The sequence below is a fragment of the Engraulis encrasicolus genome, chromosome 13 (assembly GCF_034702125.1).
Source record: "Engraulis encrasicolus isolate BLACKSEA-1 chromosome 13, IST_EnEncr_1.0, whole genome shotgun sequence".
NCBI lineage: Eukaryota > Metazoa > Chordata > Actinopteri > Clupeiformes > Engraulidae > Engraulis > Engraulis encrasicolus.
This window is the reverse complement of record NC_085869.1, coordinates 12,563,964-12,582,983: the sequence shown is the minus strand read 5'-3', so window position 1 is coordinate 12,582,983 and position 19,020 is coordinate 12,563,964. Positions and strand designations below refer to the sequence as shown.

Below are 19,020 nucleotides of genomic sequence, written 5' to 3'. Positions count from 1 at the left end.
CTTCACTGCTATTCTGTGAATTTTGCTATTCTGTGAATCTAAATTTCACATTGTCAGTCAGTAATTCTAAGTACTTATATTTAATGGAAGTATGTCAATGTCTAGTTCATCCTAATGTATACACTTTTGATAAATCTGGAAGAAATAGGCACATATTTTATTTCATTTTCAGAATAACTGCAACCCATATATTAGTTGCAAACGCGTAGTATGGATGTGTGACTACTGGTATTTAAAAAATGAACATAAAGTATGTTGCAGAAGATATACTCCTGACTTCTGACAAACAATAGCAGAACTTACCATCTCCTTCAATCACATGATTCCAGAGGTAGCACACATCACCAAACAACTGTCCAATTAAAAAAAGAAAACAATAATCAAGAATGATTAACATAGCTAGTTAACAACCTTTTTTGTCAGTACAAGTTCCAAATCTCTGATTACATGAATCTCTGATTACACGCATGAAAAAAACATACAAGAGCTACCATATATTTACCAACAGATGGCGCTCCCTCATTGAAAGCTTGAACATCCAATAAAAAACAATTTTAAAACCATTTTAAAAATGCATGATGAAACATACCTCATGCTCTTTACCAGCATGTATTAAAATAATGGTGGGAAATCTTACAGGCATGGGTACCAATAACCTTCAGACTACGGTAGCCTAGTTTTCTTCATTGTGGATATCCCTGAGATGGTATTGCTGCCCAGTACATTAGTTTACCTGACTGTAGTGTGTCTCACGATAAGCCAGATCAGTGCTCAGTGAAGGGTTTCTAACACGCTGAAAATACAGTCCCAGCCCAAAACATTTCCCACCCTGTCATGTCCAAATACAATATGAAGACTAGAAAATTGCTTAATTAGAAAGATTATTATTGCTGTTGTTATTGTTGTCATTGTTGTGATTTTTAACAATAACAACAACAAAATGATAAGAGGAAGAATACACAAAAGCAAGGAAACATACAACTTCTGCTCATCAAGGATATAAAATATGCAATATAACTATGAATGTCCCACACTCTCCTGAAAAAGTGACTTAAATATTTGGGGACATCTCCATTTACAATCGTATGTCCCAAAGTTATATACAAGTTCCCCCAGTTTCCCAGTGTCCCTACACTATGATACCCACCACACTGACACTGGCAGCCCTGTGCAAACAGGATTTGGAAATGATGTTCACAGTAGGCCTATTCACGGCCTTCAAACTGCATTGGGGTTGGGATGAGGAGAGAAAAACAGAGGCTAGTTTATAAATATATTGATCAAATGAGACACAGAAGTAATTCACCTGAAAATTTACATTCCTCTGTAATACCATAATGCCACATTAGTATTCTTATTGCAAGTTGTTGATATGCTATTTGTATTCACCACCCTCGCATAAATACACTGCTTTGGGCTGAACGAAGGCGAGATTTGATCCCTTGAGTTACAGAAAAAAAAAACACACACTCTTGCATACTTCAAAGACACTAACTTTATTTCCACTGATGAGCGGAAGTGCATTCAACTGCTCCTTGGGCTATTCCTTTGATATTAGAGACAAGACAGGAAACGGCGCTCCCATGGCTCTGCTACGGTTGGCTGCTGGCTAACTTTCTATTCTTGTTTTTATTTATATAGGACTCAATGGGTGAATTCCAGTCTGCGGACTTCCGTCCTCTCTTGCTCACTTGCCTGCCACTGACACTGACGACAGAAAATTAATTCAATATCTTGCAAAAGCACAATTCTAATGTCATTTTCTCATTTGCAATTGGGATGGTAAATGAAAAACAGTCGCCCAAAAGTCCTTGTGGCTAGGCTGACAGCTTTTCTCCACAGAGGCGGGGGCGGGGCGAGGCCACAAGCACAAGTGGAGGACGGTAGCGTGCATATTGGAGTGCACGCATTGTGGGGGACCAGCTGCCAAGCAGAGCAAGAGGGCCTTGTCAGCCGCATAGACATTACACCAAGAATACATACAGGTATACACAAACAATATACATAATGGATTAGCCTCCTGCAAATGCACTTCATTAGATTTGCACAATTAATTGTCCATAACTACATAATAATGTCAGGCTAAGGTGAAGCAATGATGTATGAAACTTGAGTGAAAGCCCAACTGGGAAACTCCAACTCCCATTGTCCATGTGACACAGCACTCCACAGCACACAAGTGCACACTGCACAAAGCAGAATTGCATTCATGCCTCACCCGGCCGTGCAAGGGGGCAGCCCCCAATGGCACCCGAAAGGGAGCAGTACAGCGGGATGGTAACACGCTCAGGGTACCTCAGTAATTCTACATCTCCTCTCCACCCAGTTAACCATGGCCATATGACTGTTATTGTGATCCTACACTTAGACATAATGCTTACAGTAGGCCTATGTGTACATAAGGCAAGAGTCCCATTACTTCTTGTAATTAACGTTTTGCATTTTGCAACAAAGCTCCTCAATTGTTGTTAAAAGAGGCCTACCTCATAGAAAAACTTCGATGGGAACTGCTGGAAGCACTGGGCCCAAACAAAACAGCCCTGATGGTAGAGCTCTCCATTGCTGTTGACAATCTTCTCTGCTGGAGCAAATCCACTCTTGTGAAAGCTGTGAAAGCCCACCTGGGAAACTCCAACCCCCATTGTAATTGTGACACAGCAGACAAGTGCATACTGCACACAACAAAATTGCATATGCCTCACCCGTGCAAGGGGGTAGCCCCCAATGGGTCCCCAAGGGAGCAGTGCGGCGGGACGGTACCATATTCAGGATACCTCAGTCATGGAGGAGGATGAGGGAAAGCAGAGGTTAATTACTCCCCCAATATAACCAAACCAAATAACCACACCTCAAGGGCAGAAAATACCACGGCTACATCCGAATCCTGTAGTTGGCTGTGGCACTGCCTTCTTACCAACTGTGTTCGGAGTAACGCATTACAAAATATATTACTGTAATGTATTGATTTTTGCCGTAACTAAGTAATGTAAAGCATTTACATCGGAAAAGCTAAAATATACTAATTACAATGTTAGTAACCCAAGTTACAATACGTTTTACTGTAACATGGATTTTAATGGGTTTCAGTGTGGTGGGTCAGAAATAAGCTATTTCTGAAGCTGCTACTTTTTTAGTCTGGAGTTATGGCAGGGGTCATTCGCCGTAGGCTACGGGTAGAGGGAGTAGTAGGATGAAGACTGCATCGCTATTCATCTATGAGCACCAATATGGTTGCCTGGTTAACACCAGACCTAATCACAAGTGAGATTAGGTCTGGGGAGTTGCCTATTGTTAATTCCGTAGGGGGCAGAATACTTGGCTATTATCACCCAGTGAGCAGACGCAACGTCTTCTGATTGGCTGAGCAGGTGTCCTTTATTCCCCGGTAGCAGGACACCTATGATGTCATGCGGGCGTGCGGGCGTCCAAGTTGCTTCTTCTCTAACTTTCTGGCGAAGTGCCGTTACTAGTTCTATCGCATCTGGTTGTCTAGTCAAGACCGCGTCGTTAGTTCTATCGCATCTGGTTGTCTAGTCAAGACCCCGTTACTAATTCTATCGCATCTGGTTGTCAAGTCAAAAACCCAGTCGTCAATTCTATCGCATTTGGTTGTCAAGTCACCAACATTCTGCGCGCGTCCTTACATGCCTCCGATAGAGGCGCGTCTCACTAGATTAGGAAGTGGTGCCCATGGCAACGTAGGCCTACCAAGCGCAGTGGTGAATCTACTTTTTCAAGAAGCCTTAGATCAACATAATAATAAATTAATACTTAAATGCTGGTAACCGGGTGATGAGCGGAATAGCGGCCTTCGAGGTGTCCCGATATCAAGGGAAAATGGACTTGGCGAAGCGAACAGCCCTTCGGCTGCGCCGTCGGGCTGTTTAGAACGCTCCGCCTCGTCCATTATTTCCCTTGATATCGGGACACCTCGTCGTCCGCTATTCCATACTTATACCACGGCAGTCTGGAATCTCCCATTGTGACGCACAAAATTGGGTATTGATTAACTGTCTATATATGCACACCTGAAGTAGTTCCACTATTAGGTCACTTTTCTGACCGCATAACTCCAGTGTATCAATGCGCCAAGGCACGCACGTTCATAAATTACACACAAAAAAGTTGCAAGCATTACGCGCTGAAGTGACACATGTGGCACCGCGCGTCTGGAGACACCAGCAATGTATAGTGAATCTGGAGCAAATCTTAGTAGGCCTAATCAAATTTGAAACATTGTTATTTCTCCCAACTGACCATCACTGTCAACTTTGTGAGAGAGAGAGAGAGAGAGAGAGAGAGAGAGAGAGAGAGAGAGAGAGAGAGAGAGAGAGAGAGAGAGAGAGAGAGAGAGAGAGATTCCTTGCGCAAAGGGACGCCCGTTTCACGTGGGCGTTTCTTCCCCACGAGAGGAGATGTTTCCTGCGGTTGTAGCGTTTATCAGTTGAGAGAGTAGCGTAACTTGTGAAAAGTATGGGATATTTTCGGATCAATAGGCTTAACTATGGGAACGCAGGAAAATAAATCAAGGGGAGTTTCCTATGGGAGGAGAGCACATTGACGAGGTGCCTGTTTTGATGAAGTTAATGGCGAGGTGAGGCAGTTAGAATGTCGCCAAGATGCGCGGGGTATTTTTTTAATCTATTGAGATATGTACATGTGTAGGAATCATGCCAACTGTAGCATGGTCTAGTGGGCAAGTCAGACGCGCCCATATATCGAATGGGTAGAACATTGAGGCGACTGACTTGACAACCAAATGCGATAGAATTAACGACTGGCTCTTGACTTGACAACCGAATGCGATAGAACTATCAACGGTGTCTTGGCCGTAGCAACCTTCAATTTAGAATTAGCAACGGCAGTTCGCCAGAAAGTTATGAAAAGAAGCTTCTTGTGGCGGAAGGAATTAGTTCTACAGAAAACCTTTGTTTTAGCCATTATAGCATCGAAATAATGCCTCAAATAAATTTCAGACAGTGTGGCAACCGTGGTATAAGCGGGATAATTGACTTCACGGTGTGCGTATAACAGGAAAAATAATGCACACCGAGGTGTAACGGCCACTCCGCTTCGCGTCGTGGCCGCATCACCACCTAGGTGTGCATTATTTTTCCTGTTATACGCACACCGTGTCGTCAATTATCCCTTACTTATACCACGGCAGTCTGGAATCTCCCATTGTGACGCGCTAAATTGGGTATTGATTAACTGTCTATATATGCACACCTGAAGTAGTCCCACTATTAGGTCACTTTTCTGACCGCATAACTCCAGTGTATCAATGCGCCAAGGCACGCACGTTCATAAATTACACACAAAAAAGTTGCAAGCATTACGCGCTGAAGTGACACATGTGGCACCGCGCGTCTGGAAACACCAGCAATGTATATGTATTGGCCATTATGACACAGGGACCATGATCTTGGCCGTTATGAGTCATCCTCGCCAGACTGTCTTTCAGATCAAAACGATTGTGTAGAACTAAAGGCAGTATGGGAGTTCCCAGGCTACCAATGTGGCCCTGTTGCCCCACTAGCATAAAACCAGTCTGCTTGCTTCATTTTGGTATTATTTATTCATTTTTGGCATTGACACTTTCCTGTACCATCCAGTATTCCGTTCATCTTGTAGGCCATTCATTCATTGGACGCTGCACTGACTACCTCTGCAAGTCAGTTGCCACCTGGACATCAATACATCTCCACCACTGACCCGCAGCTACAGTGTTCCCAGATTGGGCGGTTTCCCGCCAAATTGGGCTGCTTAGGATGACCATCTGCAGGTTTTCCTGCCGATTTATGGCCATAGAAATCAACAGAAATTAGTTCAAATTGGGTGGGATTTGGTGCTTTCAGGCGGGTTTTGAGCTTTTTTTTGGGCTGGAAATCATCAGTCTCATCTGGCAACCCTGGTCAGCTCCACAGTAGCCTGCTGGCTTATACAGTCTATTCAGTCTTTGAAGTCTGTGTCATCATGCGTCCGCCTGTGTTTGCATACCTGGACTAGTAAAAGTGTCTTTTAAACAGTAGCATAGTAGTGTTGTGGTTTGTATGATGGTACACCATTTTAATTTAGCCTATACTTATGTGTATGTGGGCTATATCTCTGTACTGAGTATTAACAACGAAGGCTTTCTCTTATATTATTTAATGCTTATGACTGGAAGGCAGCATTGAAAAATGAAAAGGATCTCTCGAAATCTTGTGTACGTTATTGCACACATGTTCATGGCTACTATACTTTTTTTTTAAAACAATGCAACTGAAGTATTCCTAATCTTACAAAAGTATTGCACACGCATCAGCTAAACCTACAAGGACTCAACAGTTAGACTGATGGCAGTTGGACAGATTACAGTTTTATTTTGGAACAGCAATGTATTTGTCAGTTAAAGCAAGATTTTTCAGTGATGAAATTGCACATGACAGTTTAATCTCTCTCAACGTCTTAAAAGGTGAAAAAAAGCTCATTATTTAGATGAACGTCTGTAAATAATTTAAAACATATAGCAATACATTCAGTGAAGAGATTTCATTCATTTGTCAATAATTTCTATAAGCTTCCCCGACGATGTGAAACAGACACGCACGCGCACACACACACGCACACGCACACACACACACACACAAATCAATTTGGTCCTCTCTTGACAGTGTCTAGCTTTCACTGCATCATATCATTTGATGAGCCTTCTGTTCACCGTCTACTTCACTTCACAATAATGACATTACATGACTCACTGTGGTGACATGAACCACTGGCCTAAAAATAATGTGCAAAGCTGTGTATCTCTACGCTGCGTATCTCTATCACATCTGATATCCTGCACTGTCTACAATGGCTGTAGCTATATTTGTAATAAACATAGTTGCTAACTATGTTAGCTACTTTGTTGTTTGCAATGCAATTTCCCATTGGCAACTATCCAAGTTGCTAACTGGCTAACAACTATGCTTTCAAGAAACGTACCCCAATACATGATTTCACATCACTTCCAGTTGAAGTTAAGAGATGTTGACAACAACCAAAGGTTGTAATGGTATAGTGTTCATAAAACAGTTTTAGGTCACAGCTGCAATTTGTTAAATGGCAAGTCGTGTAATGCACCAGGAGACGTTGAACGATATCATTAACAAAGGAACTGACCTTGGAAAATGTGAGCCATAAGCCATGAGTAACAACAGACCTCACAGACTTGCTGCAAGGAAGGCCTATACAATTTTCAAGTACTTTACAAACGGACAGAACTACAATGATGTCAATAATTATTATTATTTTAAATATACAAAGTGATCCACCCTCCCCCTCCCCCCACCCCCCAAAAAAGGCATGTTTGGTATATTTTAAATACACATAAAAGATGATGATTAAGTAACTAATGCACAGTCCTGTAGGAACCCATCTGATAGCCATGAAGCTGTCAGCTGCCTTTCTTCTTATCGGATGCCAGACCAGCTGTGCAGGTAGGACGACCACCCTGAGCCTCTGGAGCGATCCCCTTCCTCCTCACCTGAAGAGAAAACAGAATCTGGTTATTTTGGCTATTATTGCAGGAAGCTCCCTTCAGAAGTGGCATATAGTATAATCATATGACTATATGATTCCATATAAAGATATCAGTATTTTTTTGCAAACATTTTGAGTCTGTTCTCTTTTCTGACTATCCTATCAATCAATCAATCAATCAATCAATCAAAATGACTTGTATAGCACATTCCCATACACAATTGTCATTCAATGTGCTAAAGAGTAAAGAAGAAGAAAAGGGGTCATTTCACGTGAAATCAGACGCTTTGGGACCCGACCGATCCGGATTTCAATCATACTTGGTGTGCCATTTTAGTAGCAAGGTAGCACCCCAGAACTGCATTGGTTTGAATCTGACACTAATATTAAGGGAGAAACAGACTAGGAAAGGTTCACATTTTAGGGTAGGACACTATACATTCAGCCTTGAATATATCAGTCAGTGTTAGTCACAAAAAGATGCCTGTGGTATTGTTTGAAAGCTCTTTTCTGGCTCTACATATTACACAATCAGCTTGTAATACAACAACTCTCAGAATATGAATTATGATAAATTGAAAAATTAAAAATTGAATATCTGAAAAAACTATATTTTAAAATGGCCAGTTCCTTGTCCAAACGTAGCCGGCAATGTCATTAGCAACACCTCAAATGCTGGTGTTCGGTTCTTTATTCATTTCAAAGAGAATTTGACTCACAAATATGGCATCATACAGACCACTTACTAATAATATGGTAATACCATAGTAGCATTACATGACAAAACAAAAACACAACAAAAATGGTCAGTTTCCATGGTCCCAGGTTTCAGAAACTAAGGCAGATGTCCATTTATACACACCAAATGATGATATGTGAATGTTTGAACATCCCTTCTCTGTGTACCTGTGTCATCTTCCCTTTACCGTACTTTAAAGAGATAATCAATGGCTACACTCTCATTTTGTACTCTACCAGTGCATTTGAAGCAGCAGCTGTGTCTTTTGTAGATAATGTATAAGTACGTCCCGCTGCAGTTACAGGTTCCACTACCAGAAGCACATCCTGATGATCCATGACAAGTCTATCTGGTCTGAAGGGAAAAGTGAAGGATGGAGATGGTCCATGAGGATGCAGGAAGTTCAGTTTCACCTCTCCAGTGCTCAGCATACATTCCTCAACACATGCTAGCCACCAGTTGCCATCATATACAGCTACAACATACCCTTTGATGCTTGAAAATGTACCCCATTCCTTTACTGAGCTCACTCTTTCAACTCCTTCTCTGAATGCGGAAAATGGCCTAATGTCCATTGACAATGGGCAGAAGCTGTGTAGTTTTTGAGTACCTGGAATAGTAATAGGCCATTTTCAGCATTCAGAGAAGGCAGCGTTGAAAGAGTGGCAACTGGTGGCTAGCATGTGTTGATGCATGTATGCCGAGCACTGGAGAGGTGAAACTGAACTTCCTGCATCCTCATGGACCATCTCCATCCTTCACTTTTCCCTTCAGACCAGATAGACTTGTCATGGATCATCAGGATGTGCTTCTGGTAGTGGAACCTGTAACTGCAACGGGACGTACTTATACTTATACATTATCTACAAAAGACACAGCTGCTGCTTCAAATGCACTGGTAGAGTACAAAATGAGAGTGTAGCCATTGATTATCTCTTTAAAGTACGGTAAAGGGAAGATGACACAGGTACACAGAGAAGGAATGTTCAAACATTCACATATCATAATTTGGTGTGTATAAATGGACATCTGCCTTAGTTTTTGAAACCTGGGACCATGGAAACTGACCATTTTTGTTTTGTTTTTGTTTTGTCATGTGATGCTACTATGGTATTACCATATTATTAGTAAGTGGTCTGTATGATGCCATATTTGTGAGTAAAAATCTCTCTGAAATGAATAAAAAACCGAACACCAGCATTTGAGGTGTTGCTAATGACATTGCCGGCTACGTTTGGACAAGGAACTGGCCATTTTAAAATATAGTTTTTTTTAGATATTCAATTTTTAATTTTTCAATTTATCATAATTCATATTCTGAGAGTTGTTGTATTCCAAGCTGATTGTGTATATGTAGAGCCAGAAAAGAGCTTTCAAATAACACCACAGGCATCTTTTTGTGACTAACACTGACTGATATATTCAAGGCTGAATGTATAGTGTCCTACCCTCACATGTGAACCTTTCCTAGTCTGTTTCTCCCTTAATATTAGTGTCAGATTCAAACCAATGCAGTTCTGAGGTGCTACCTTGCTACTAAAAAGGCACACCAAGTATGATTGAAATCCGGGTCGGTCGGGTCCCAAAGTGTCTGATTTCACGTGAAATGACCCAAAGAGAAGAATAAGAATCCATGTTGTGTTATAAATAGAAGATAATTAACTAATTACCAAAGACAGATGAGAATAAAGCTGTTTTTAATTTCCTTTTAAAACAAGATACTGTTGGGGCAGTTCTAATTTGGACAGGATGTGGGTTCCAGCATTTTGCAGACTAATTTCCATTGCCATTTCACCCTGTCTAGACCTGACTCTAGGCACAACCATTAGAGGAGATTCTGAAGACCTAAGATATCTATTAGGATGATATTGCTATGAAACCTATTTACCAAAATAACCTATTAACCTCTACATTGTGCTTATGGAAGTCTTATTTAGAGTGAACATTTGATCAATGGGACATTAATAAAGATAAATTAAATTCAATGACAACCTTTGTTAGTAAACAGGGCAGAAATCAGGTTCAGTAACAGTGGCGCCGCCTGCTGTGCTTCTAAGAGGAGGCTTTTGTTCAATTGTATCGTGACGTCAGCAGCTAATGTGACTAACAGTTGAGCAGAGGCGTGGTCACACCAAAGACTCTCTATGGTTGTAATAAATCAGTGGTTCGCAACCTTTTTTGAATAAACGCCCCCTGGACCTCATCATAAGCCTGCAGTGCCAATGACCCCCCCTAATAATATTAAAAAATAAAATGGACTAATGCAACGTAATAGTAACTAGGCACCGCCCCATCTGAGCTATATCCTTCTCAGTGCCTTCCTAGGGCTCTCTAACGCCCCCTGTTGAGAGCCACTGTAATATATGAGGCGTGTTTGGTCTGGTCAGATGGTTACCGTGAGCAATGGCTGCGGTACAGCCCCCCAGGGGGTGTTGGGGAGCCCTAGGGGGGCATTGAGAAGGATGCAGCTGAGTGGGGGTGGGGCTTGGCTCCCATTGGGGGGCATTAGTCTATTTCATTTTTCAATACTAAGGGGGGCGTTGGCAGGCTTATGGTTGAGAACCACTGGGTCAGGTGTTTACCGTGAGCGATGGCGGCCAGCTTGCTCTTCTCCTCGGGGCTGAGCTGCAGCATGGTGTGGATGACGGGGAGCAGGGCCTGCCTGCCTCTCGCCCCTATGACCTCATCATAAGCCTGCATAAGCCCCCTAACGCCCCCCATTGAGAGCCAGTGTAACATATGCGGCGTGTTTACCGTGAGCGATGGCGGCCAGCTTGCTCTTCTCCTCGGGGCTGAGCTGCAGCATGGTGTGGATGACGGGGAGCAGGGCCTGCCTGACTCTCGCCCCTATGACCTCATCATAAGCCTGCATAAGCCCCCTAACGCCCCCCATTGAGAGCCAGTGTAACATATGAGGTGTGTTTACCGTGAGCGATGGCGGCCAGCTTGCTCTTCTCCTCGGGGCTGAGCTGCAGCATGGTGTGGATGACGGGGAGCAGGGCCTGCCTCTCGCTGCCCGAGCGCAGGAAGATGAACTGCAGCAGCACGTTCTTCATGTACTCAAGGTTGGCCAGGGACTTCTCACGCTCCTGGTTCCTCTCCAGCCGACGCACCTCACTCTTCAGCAGCTGGGGGAGGAGGAAAAGAGAAGTAGGAAGAGAGGGAGAGAGGAGAAGGGGGTGGGAGACGGGAGGAAGAGAGGAGGAGGAGGAGGAAGAGAGGGAGAGAGGAGGAAGGGGAGGAAGAGAGGGAGAGAGGAGGAGGGGGTGGGAGATGGGAGGAAGAGAGGAGGAGGTGTGAGGAGGAAGAGAGGAGGAAGGGGAGGAAGAGAGGGAGAGAGGGGGGAGGAAGAGAAGGATGGGAGGAAGAGAGGGAGGGAGGAGGGGTGGAGAGGAGAGATGTGAGAGGGGAGGAGTAGAACCAGAAGAGAGACGGGGAGGAAGAGAGGTGGATGGGGGAGGAAGAGAGAGAGGGGGGGGGGGGGGGGAGATGTGAGAGGGAGAGGAAGAGAAAGGGGGTTGGAAGAGAGGAGGAAGAGGAGGGAGCAAGAGAGAGGGGGAGGAAGAGAGGGAGAGGAGGAAGAGAGAGGGGAGGTAGATGTGAGAGGGGGAGGAAGGGAGATGTGAGAGGATGGAGGAAGAGAGAGGAAGAGAGAGAGAGGGAGGTAGATGTGAGAGGGGGGTTGGACCTGCTGTCTGATAGGCCATCACTCAGCGCTGCCTCATTGAGAGTGGTCAGGGGAGGGAGGCAGCAGGGGTCATGCTGGGTGCATTATGGGGAGGTGACAGCAGTATGGATGGACTGGATAGTAATGTTTGGTCTGGGTGTGTGTGTGTGTGTGTGTGTGTGTGTGTGTGTGTGTGTGTGTGTGTGTGTGTGTGTGTGTGTGTGTGTGTGTGTGTGTGTGTGCGCGTGTGGAGCGGAGACCCCTAGGGGGCTGCGAGAAGTTGCTAGGGGGACCGTGGCATGTTGGCAGGAAAAGTACAGCAGAGCAAAATTAGTAATTGAATAATTAATGCATTCCAAAAGAAACTAAACGATATTCCCATGAGTAAATAAAAGGAATATAATAATGTATTGAATCTCTGAACATTACTATTATTTTAAATACCTCAGTGGGGCACAGACCGAGACTATGTGTGTGTGTGTGTGTGTGTGTGTGTGTGTGTGTGTGTGTGTGTGTGTGTGTGTGTGTGTGTGTAGTAAGTTACTGTAATCTGCTCCATGAGCATGGCGTTGGTGTGTGTGTGTGTGTGTGTGTGTGTGTGTGTGTGTGTGTGTGTGTGTGTGTGTATACAGTAAGTTACCGTGATCTGCTCCATGAGCATGGCGTTGGTGTGTGTGTGTGTGTGTGTGTGTGTATACAGTAAGTTACCGTGATCTGCTCCATGAGCATGGCGTTGGTGTGTGTGTGTGTGTGTGTATGTGTGTGTGTATGTATACAGTAAGTTACCGTGATCTGCTCCATGAGCATGGCGTTGATGTGTGTGTGTGTATGTGTGTGTGTACAGTAAGTTACCGTGATCTGCTCCATGAGCATGCCGTTGGTGTGTGTGTGTGTGTGTGTGTGTGTGTGTGTGTGTGTGTATGTGTGTGTGTACAGTAAGTTACCGTGATCTGCTCCATGAGCATGGCGTTGGTGGCCTCGGTCTCGTGCAGCAGGCCGTTCATGTGCTCCATGCTGCGGGTGGCCGTGCTAAGCTTCTGGCTCAACTCCTCTTTGGTGGGCTCCACCTGCCACACAAACGGCTCTGTAACACGCACGCACGCACGCACGCACACGCACGCACGCACGCACACACAACACCAACAACATTGAAACGTATTAGTAATATAGTCTATTTTTCAGCTGCATTAATAGTAATATAGTCTATTTTTCAGCTGCATTAAGCCACGCAACTAAACGTTGGCCAAAAGTGTGCCTAAAGTTGCGGGGAAATCGCAGTGATTGGTGGAAGTTGCAATATTGTGCAGAATTCGCGAGAATTCTCTAAAGTTGCAAAAAAGTTGCAAATCGTAACATTGTGAAAGTCTGAAGGGACTATATTACTGTTTTTAAGTTGTGTACCAGGAACAATATTAGAACTGTCAGGTACAGTTGTATAAAGTAGACGTTGTCTTACAGATGTAATTACGACACTAGTGGTATGACGACATTTCAACTTTGAGAGAGTGCTTCTACTTTGAGAGAGTACTTCTACTTTACAACTTTACTAGTTTTTACAACTCTGGGGTGGGTTTCTCGAAAGCATAGCTGTTAGCCAGTTAGCAACTTGGGTAGTTGCCAATGGGAAATTGCATTGCAAACAACAAAGTAACTTGTAGTTAGCAACTATGGGTTTCGAGAAATGTGCCCCTGCTGTCAGGGCATACTGTATGCATTAACTCTGGTGCACCCCTTATAATCATCATTACATGTTATTACAGATTATTATCAATATAGCCATTCAGAACAGCCCTATCCCAAACACATCAGGGGTCTGTGAACCTTGTAATTATGCAGATACGGTCAGTTGTGAAAACAGCAATTTCAAACATCTCCCAACCTTTTCATTGTCTGTACATTGTATGTATATCATTTGTTCAATCTAGTCGTCTCTGTTAAGCTCTTTGTAATCATTACAATTTTATATTTGGTATTAATTAATTTAACCCTTTAACACACAGACAAGTCGATTCAAAAATTACAATGGAAGAAGATTACACTGTGGTAAATCAAAATAAGCCATGAATGAGATGCATGCAGCCTTGCTTACTGTCATGCTGTCAGAAAATCAGCTGAAATATGTCATCACTGTCAGAACTGTGACGGGTGTCATCGGGGTCAATGCAAGTGGGCGAGGAGGAGGGCAGAGGGGACGAGGAGGGGGGATGAGGAGGGGGATGAGGAGGGGGGGACTGGGAGGGGTGAAGGGCACCCGTGTTTATGGCTCATTCTTTTGAACCTCGGTTGTTGGTGGAACCAAGTTTGTTCTCCCGACATCCGTTGTAAATGTGTTCTATTGCAACAGCTGGAGACAGTACAAATGTCTGAAAAACACTAATGTTTAACAATCTCTGAGTACACTAAAGTGCGCCGAGTTTGTGTTCCGGAACCCCGAGTTGAATACCCGTTCTTTTGCACTTTCCCGAGGCGGAGGTCAGGGTTTCAGACAACCGAGTTTCAAAAGAATGCACCATGAGATTAGGGTCTGGAGAGGTGAAGGGATGGGGAGGGGGAGGTGCACATGGCTTTTACCGTGTTTGGGGTCCGGATTGGTGAGGAGATGCTCCAGGGAGGGCAGCGGCGTTCCCGTGGAGGACACGGACTCCGTCTCTGTGGTTTCCATGCCCTCCCCTTCCTCCCGCGCCATGGACAGCAGCTCAAACAGGGGCAGGTCAGTAGACTTGCGCTCCGACATCTGCTTCTTCCCCTGCTGGAGCTGCGCCGAGCCTGGAAGACAAGACATAGAGGAACTTAGACTAGAATAGAATAGAATTCAACAGTTCAAAGATCCATGCACAGATTCTAGATGGAGAGTGTTCAATACTGAGCGAACCTGATGACGCGTTGTTCGCTCTGAATAAACAAGCTAAAAAGTCAAACAAGTGTGTGGTAATATTCTTTCTTGACATTTGACTTTGCTCTCACCATATAAAAACATAAATTGAAGTTCATTCCATTGCTCAAAAACATAAATACATACATAAATCCATACATCCCATCCCTCTAGCCACCCTTCCCAGCATACACATCATACACAGTACAAGTCAGGTACCAGATCCAGTCCCTTGTTTTTGTTACTACAGTCTAGCTTCTCCATTGCCTGTTAACCATGGAAATTGTGTTAGGTATGAATGAATGTTTGTAGATGTTTTCTCTTGTGACAAAAAAAAAGCAAATAAAAAAAAACGTACAATATTGGCATTGGCTGTGGTTACACCACGCTGACGTGTGCTACTATTAAAACGTCATTGAGCCACAAGCAGAGCTGTTGTTACACAGTGTTGCTACCACACAATGCAATGCAAGACCGGCTCTGTACTGGGCTGAGGTGTAGATTGGAGATTCGTCTTCAACTACCAGAAGGGGGCAGTCACGTGCAACTGAGAAGTCAAAAATTTCAGACCTCTTGCTTTTTGTTGTGCACTTGCTTTTGAGCCCGTCAGACAATTTCTTGATAATACTGACCAATGTTCTTCACCCTAAAATGTGGTGATTTTTAATTCATTGTATTTTTGAACAGTAAATACGAAGATGTCAGTTGCTTTATAGCTACAAAAGGAGCAAAATAACAAGGGAGTCCGCCCAGTGTTGTGTTGTGACAGATCAGCTCTGGAAAAATCTGTACCAAGATTGGAGGAGGTGGGTGGACATGTGACTGATGTGTTCAGTGCTAGAAACGTGGGTAGAAAAAAGAAGAATTGTAACATCTGCTGCGACTTGCCAAAATTGCCGTCACACATGGGCTGGCCAGTCAATAGACCGTCGTCATTCACAGCTCAAAGCACCAGCATTCGCATCGCATCCTCCTCCTGGGCCACTCAATAAACTCCCACTTCTATGGTACCCATTTGCCAGACTCAAAATCAGCCATTTACCTTCCAACCCAAAATATTGCTTGTTTTGTTTAGCAGCTGACATTGAGAAAAACAAACAAGCATGAAGACATTAAGACGACAAATCATTTGTCAAGGACTGACAATCAATAGGACAGACAGGCTCTTGAGTTGAATGATGGGAGATGGCTAAGTGACAAGCGTGTGTCTTTCTTGTTAAGGATGTGTTGTCTGTGCATGTAAGGCAAGGAAGACCCGCACACCGATAAGCTCCCTTTCAAACCTTTTTTTATTTTCGCGACGTCACAAAATTAAAAAAAGGATTAAAATGGAGTTCATCAGTGTGCAGGTCTTCCTTGCCTTACATGAAGTTTACATTTTGACCCTGCACCCGGAAAAAAAATAATCGGATGTGCATGAAATCAGACTGGGATTCACTGTGTCTGTCTGTGCATAAACATAACACCCACGGCCACGTGCCCCAACCTTGGACTACTACCATATCACTCTTTTGGGACTGGGAGAGGGGACAGGACAGGGTGCTCTGTCCAGATGGACTGCTTTATGAAGATAAGGAAGCTATCAATTGATTGTTAGTTCTTTCCTACAAAGGCAAGGTGCAGCAACTACATACCGTATTTGGTCAAAATTGAGCTCCGACTGAAAATTGTCTGAAAATGGTCTCCTTTATCTTGTGACTAAGCTTTATGGCCCATTTTAGACATCTGATGTCAAATTTGTAAAAAAAAAAAAAAAAAATGTGTCAAATTTGAAAAAAAACTACAATATCGAACCTAGTACCAACACTTTGAAGGCATTTTCCTCAGTTTCAATGTTGGCCTAGTTACTGCACTTTGCCTGTGTAGGGCAGAGTTATCTTATCCCAAACCCAAACCCCAGACCTTAAACCTAACCCCAAGTGGTGCTTCTGTAGTGCGCTGGGTGGTTCAACTAGATGTAATTGAGCTGATAATGAAATGACAACAGGCTTGCTTACTATAGTTACTGCACTTCGCCTTTGTAGGGCAGAGTTATCAAAGCCCAAACCCAAAAACCTAAACCCTAAACCCCTAGGGGTGCTTCTGTAGTGCACTGGAATGGCTTGGTAGTTCAACTCGACGGGTCTCAGCTCATAATGACTTGACACTGGGCTGGCTGTGCTTCTATCAGTAGTGACATGAGCACATGGCATCGCTGTGGAGGACATACAGGGCTGAGACTGCACACAGCCAGCCAAGCCAGCTAGCGTCATTAACCAGCATGGCAGCTGGGCGCGATGCTTCGACACACGCCTGCACAGCTGTGCCTCTCCACAGACAGATACACACATGAAGGAGGAGAGGGAGGGAGGGAGGGAGGAAGCCATCTCGTCTCGTCTCCTCTCAAGACAGCAGTGGACATGCTTCATAGGGGATCCCCAAATACTGACTCACAAGCATACACAGGCACGCACGCACGCACATGTGTACATACACACGGACGCTCATTCACAACCACAACCACACACACACACACACACACACACACACACACGCTCATTCACAACCACAACCACAACCACACACACACACATACACACGCACGCACGCCAGCACATACACGCAAGCACACACACTGAGCTCACAGTTCAACATCCTGTTGCAATGAGCAGATATTAGATAACACTCATATTATTATCGAAGCACTGAACTCCTTTTGCACACAGGGTTTCCTGGCTGTCGAATTATCAATTCAACATGGCAGCAGCTGTGACATATACTGTATCCAATGGTATGATGCGTTTCTGACTGTTGAATGGTGACACAGGCAGTGACACAGAACACCTTCAGACAGATTCTCCTTCCTCTAAGGAATTCAGATGCCTAAAGAAGCAGTAGCTGTTTTTTTGCTTTTCAGGAACAGAAAAACTGACATACATGTTGCCCAGTGAAGCATATCAAGCTAATGATGTGTGAGCTGATTTGCATTTCACACATGTATTTTCTACATTTCATTGGTGTGCTGTATATGTTACTACTACTGCTACTTACTCCAGAAAAATGACTGTTTTTTCAGAAGTGAAAGTATGCTCATTCTTGGTGGCCAAACAAAATATTCCAAATTGTTGCATATTACTATGCAAATGAATTTGAAATGCTAACTGGTTTCCATAAATAGTCAATATAAGCCAACAACAGTTAGAGAGCAACTCAAATGTTTTTGAACAAACCTTCCAATGGTAACAGTATTTTTAAATAATAATGAACTTAAAACGCACTGCGCAAAACAGATTTTGTGTCACAAAGGCCAGTGACAAAAGGCCAGTGTTGTTTTTAAATTAGAATGTGTGACAAGCAATCTCATTCATCGTGACCAATGGAATAGCAATGCTTGTATATTGGTGCTGTGCTGAGCAGAGTGATATGAAGTAGAAGTTCTCCTGCAGATGTTATTACATCACTAGTGGTTCCATTCCGTTCCTTCTGACCACCAGAGGCGGTGCTTTCAGCACATGGATGTTTATCACACGAATCATGCAAGTCGAGAATTAGTATCAACAAAGTCACTCTTGACCTGGGTGACGTCACCCTGTGACCCCGTGTCAGGGGTTAAGACACCAGTGAACCCAGGAAGTGACCTCTTGGCAATCTTCTCGTGTACACTCTGAGTGACCGCCAAGCTCTGGCAGTCATCCGGAACTCATAGAACCGTGGTAATATACATGACCTTTGTTTGATATTACATGGTTACAACTTTGTAATATCATACTACTAGTGTGCTGTAATTACATCTGTAAGAGTACTTCTACTGTACGTCTACTTTCTACAAAGGGGTGGTCCTTACTGGCGCTGGGCTCCTTCTGCAGCTGGAAGAGCTGGTTCTCCAGCCGGTGGATCTGCAGCTGCAGGGTGTCCACGGTGCCGCGGTGCTCGTCCTGCACGTGCCGGAGCTGCTCCCGGAAGCTGCTGCGCACCACCTCGGCCTGGGAGCTCAGCTGAGCGACCGTCTGGCCGTGCTCCGCCTTCAGGGCCATGTTCTCAGACTGCAGCGACAGCAGCCTGCAATGGGAGGCAATACAGTAGAATAGATCACAACGTGTCATGACTGAGCAGTGGCCTACGGGGCATACAATACAGTAGGCCACAACATGTCACAACTGGGCAGTATGGGGCATACAATCAGGGCTTGACATTAACTTTGTCACCCACCGGCCAATGTGGCTAGTGATTTTCCCAAGTCACTAGCCATTCAGC

At 44.1% G+C, this 19,020-nt stretch overlaps 1 protein-coding gene across 2 annotated transcripts in view; it reads right to left on the bottom strand.

Annotated features, from left to right (window-relative positions):
- Positions 1-6,339: 6,339 nt before the first annotated feature.
- Positions 6,340-19,020, bottom strand: part of LOC134460684 (GRIP and coiled-coil domain-containing protein 2) — a 31,675-nt gene continuing 18,994 nt past the window's right edge. The window contains exons 19-23 of one of the 2 annotated variants that reach the window (XR_010037153.1): positions 18,611-18,825; positions 14,487-14,681; positions 12,860-12,999; positions 10,831-11,376; positions 6,340-7,513 (exon numbers count right to left, since the gene is read on the bottom strand). Coding sequence is in view for 1 of the 2 variants with exons in the window: in XM_063213057.1 (XP_063069127.1) it covers positions 7,440-7,513; positions 11,175-11,376; positions 12,860-12,999; positions 14,487-14,681; positions 18,611-18,825 (826 nt within the window). In the remaining variant the exon portion in view is untranslated. The remainder of the gene's footprint in view (positions 7,514-10,830; positions 11,377-12,859; positions 13,000-14,486; positions 14,682-18,610; positions 18,826-19,020) is intronic. The other variant, XM_063213057.1, reaches the window with a different exon arrangement.